This window comes from Leptonotus elevatus, chromosome 21 (genome assembly GCF_054856555.1).
Source record: "Leptonotus elevatus isolate MCC_2025b chromosome 21, RoL_Lele_1.0, whole genome shotgun sequence".
In the NCBI taxonomy this organism is placed as follows: domain Eukaryota; kingdom Metazoa; phylum Chordata; class Actinopteri; order Syngnathiformes; family Syngnathidae; genus Leptonotus; species Leptonotus elevatus.
The window spans coordinates 2,037,385-2,041,130 of NC_141259.1; the positions used below are offsets into that span (position 1 = coordinate 2,037,385).

General features: G+C 35.3%; 1 protein-coding gene across 1 annotated transcript in view; it reads right to left on the reverse strand.

The window, feature by feature from the left end:
• The window catches only part of slc35b3 (solute carrier family 35 member B3), a 16,356-nt gene extending 13,654 nt beyond the window's left edge, over positions 1-2,702 (reverse strand). The window contains exons 1-2 of the mRNA XM_086065368.1: positions 2,453-2,702; positions 45-282 (exon numbers count right to left, since the gene is read on the reverse strand). Coding sequence (XP_085921494.1) covers positions 45-260 — 216 coding nt within the window. The 5' untranslated portion in view covers positions 261-282; positions 2,453-2,702. The remainder of the gene's footprint in view (positions 1-44; positions 283-2,452) is intronic.
• Between the last annotated feature and the right edge of the window lie 1,044 nt (positions 2,703-3,746).

Here is a 3,746-nt window from a genome sequence, read left to right on the forward strand (position 1 = left end):
TATTTTCAAGGTACCAAATAGCTATATAGTATTTTCCTTATTACCTGCATGTATCCATAAATAAGGAAAAAGAAGAAGACTCCGGCCACACAGATGCAAAACTGTATGGGGGTACTGAAGTTGCTAACTCTGATTCCCAGAATCCTCAGTTCCTCCAGAGACTTTATATGAGGGGACATCACCTCAGCAGATGGCGGTACGGATATTGAAATGTGCTTCCGCGAACTGTTGTATCCCACTAGGCCATATTTAGCACTCATTGTGTCCAGGATCTACTTGTGGCTGTGTGAAGACAAAGGTAACACAATTGATCAATTTCACATTTTCATCTGAATAATGTTGCATATACTTTACATGAATGAATACAACATTCTTAAAGGGATACTTGACTCATTGAGCCATTTTCAGCAGTAAAAAGTTAATATTTCGTCCAGAATGAATTTGATAACTTCATTATTTTTCTTGTACAATTAATACCTTTAAAACTAAATTTCCCACTTTGTGTCGACGGAGGATGACATCACCTGTGCTGAGGAAATAGCTAATGACCAATCATGACTCACCTGTTTTCTGGGTTTGGTCAGCAAAATGACCCATGATTGGTCGTTACCTACTTCCTCAGCACAGGTGATGTCATCTTCAGTTGACAGCAAGTGGTAACATTTGCTTTTAAAGGCCTAAATTGTTCATAAAAAATAATGAAGTTATCACATTCATTATGGACAAAATATTAACTTTTTACTGCTGAAAATGGCTAGGAGTCAAGTATGCCTTTGAATTAAGTGACTTCAATGGTAGTGCAACCATGATTTAGCTGAATTACTACATGTTCTCAACATGCTTGATAGGTGTTTACAAATTATTCATAATATTAACTGTTTAGAAACTAAATGTTTTTTTTTCTTTGTTTTTTTTCAACAACGAGCTCGGTATTTAGTCCCATTGATGTCACAGCCACCTTCCGAAATGTAGTTGACTTATATTTCCTTTAAATCCCCAAATACTGACAAAAATGCTTGACATTTTTCACAGAAATTTGATATTTTATGTTGATGTACAGTACAGGCCAAAAGTTTAGACACACCTAATTCAATGTGGGGTTTTTTCCATCACTATTTACATTGTAGATTCTCATTAAAGGCATCAAAACTAATAATGAACACGTGGAGTTATGTAATTAACAAAAAAAAAAGTGAAATAACTGAAAACATGTTTTGGATTCTATTTTTTTTTCTCTTAAAATAGCCACCCTTTGGTCTGGTGACTGCTTTGCATACTCTTGGAATTTTCACCTCTGGGAACTCCTTCAATACTGTTGGAAAATCATTTCAGGTGGCTACTCTTGAAGCTCATAGAGGGAATGCCAAGAGTTTGCAAAAAAATCATCAAAGAGTGACTATTTTGAAGAAACTAAAATTTAAAACATGTTTTCAATTATTTCACCTTTTTATATAACTCCACGTGTCCATTCATAGTTTTGATACTTTCAGTGAGAATCTACAATGTACCGGTAAATAGTCATGAAAATAAAGAAAATGCTTTGCATGAGAAGGTGAGTCCAAACTTTTGGCCAGTACTATAGTTATTAATATAATCACCAAATTACATGAAGACCTTGTATCATTGAAAATCAATTTAAAGAGATAACAAAAAAATCCCCACATAGTACATTTAAAACAAACTTTATTAACATTAATCATCATAAATGTTTACTGAACTTTACACATCCTTAACTTTTTTTTTTTATGAATACTTTAACTATTAATGAATTAACAGTGGAGGGATTTGAGCTTTTCCCCTTTTAATTTTAAACCTCTGTTCAAGTTACTTTAATGCTGTACTTCATGTGAGACGAATAATAACACCCTCTAGTAATTATGTGGTATTTTGTGTGTTAGAACACAGGAAATTCCATTAAAAAATATCTAACAAACGGCAAAAATAAAAAGAATGTTGTACAGATGGTGCGCCACTTGTAAATGTATCTTTGCATTTTTATATCGTTTGCCAAGGACGTAGTTTCGCAGATATAGACTTGTAGTTACTTCAAATAATTTGGAGGGAGTTAAGTAACAGCGTTTAATTAATTCATTTGCTGTCCTGACCATAGGGGAGACATAGGTTGAGGATGCTAAAGGAAGTAGAATCCGACCGTTGTCTGTTATCCGTATTATATTAATTTAAGACAGCATAATATAACACAACACTGCACTACCACGACGCTAGATTGTCATAATCTTACATGTTAGCGTAGATGTTTTTAAAAGAATAGCAAGAAAATAAAGGAAAAGCATTCAATCGACAGACAATCCAGCTAAAGAACACGAAATCACACGTTGTCATTCCAACATCGGGTACATTCCACATCTGAGCATCTGCATTAACTTGGAGGACTAGATTACGTATTTTTTGAAGGCTTTGCGCAAGAATGCAGGATTGTGATAGCGGGTACCTTCAACATCACTTCCTGGTATCTTTACGTTGGTTTATGTTCTTCTTGTGGGGCTATTCCGGGGAAATGCATAACTCTAAAGAACCCGGAGGCATATTTACTGCTGATGAAACTCGCTCATAATCCTCTTCACCAATGACAGTTTGACAATTTGCAAACGAGCTAAACAAACACACACACACACAAAAGCCCTATGGCTAGCAAGCAGCTAGTTGCACCAGCAGAAGCAGCAAACAAATTCCAGCATGCGGTGACCAATAAACTGTGATTCTATTGGTCGACACGAGTGCACGTCCAGCCTATAGTCACGGACTAATATATGAAGTCATATTATAAATCCGTGCCTATCATTATTATAACATATTCCTGTTTGTTGTTTAAACATTAAAAGGTGCTCGCGGGTCCATTAGATATCTTCAGTTTTGTGTGTTTGCTATTTAATCTTCAACCTCCCCATGAATCTTTCCACTCATAGGACACACTGGTGTTAATGTGTATGTTATTAAGTATTCAGTTACAAAAATTGTCTTGTCTCAGTAAATCACGTTTTTTGTTTACAGTAGGACATACCTCCAGCTTTGGAGTACATATGATTGATATGATACATATGACATTTGGAGGATAAGCGCATACCTCATTCACAAAGTGCATAAGGCCCAAAAAATTGCCAAAGTGTGTTTCTAAAGCTTAACGGTTTTAATTTCATTGTTAGTATAAAGTTATAAACCTTTATAACAAATGTAGTTTTTCTTTGCAAATAATAAACAAATAACAGTGTAAAGATGATATATGAAATATGAAATAATCAAATTGTGTTATTTGATGAATATAGAATATAGAATATATGAAGGCCAGTTCTGGCAGGGCCACCACAAAATGGCTCATGGTGGTGCCACAACCCAAAAAGGGTAGCAGTTTTCGAACAGCTTATAGTTCATCTGTTGGCAAGTCACACACATGCAGTAGGGATGGTTCAAATCTTCTGGCCCATTTTGTCATCTCTCTTCACTTGATCACAGCTCTCGTCCGTCTCTATTTTTTTAACGGGATACATCCTTTGCTAAGAGGACACTGGCCGGTGTCGGTACCAGATGTGATCGAGCTGCCAGATTGTCGGGTCGCCTACTGATGACGTCACACTACATGATTGGGTGGAAATTATCTGGTTGACGTCAAAACATTGGAAATAAATAATAAAGATGTCATTTAAATAACAAAATGTATGAACTGAAATTGTAAAAGCATAAATAGACCTAAGAATATAAAAGCAGGATACTTTAAGATTGAAGAAATA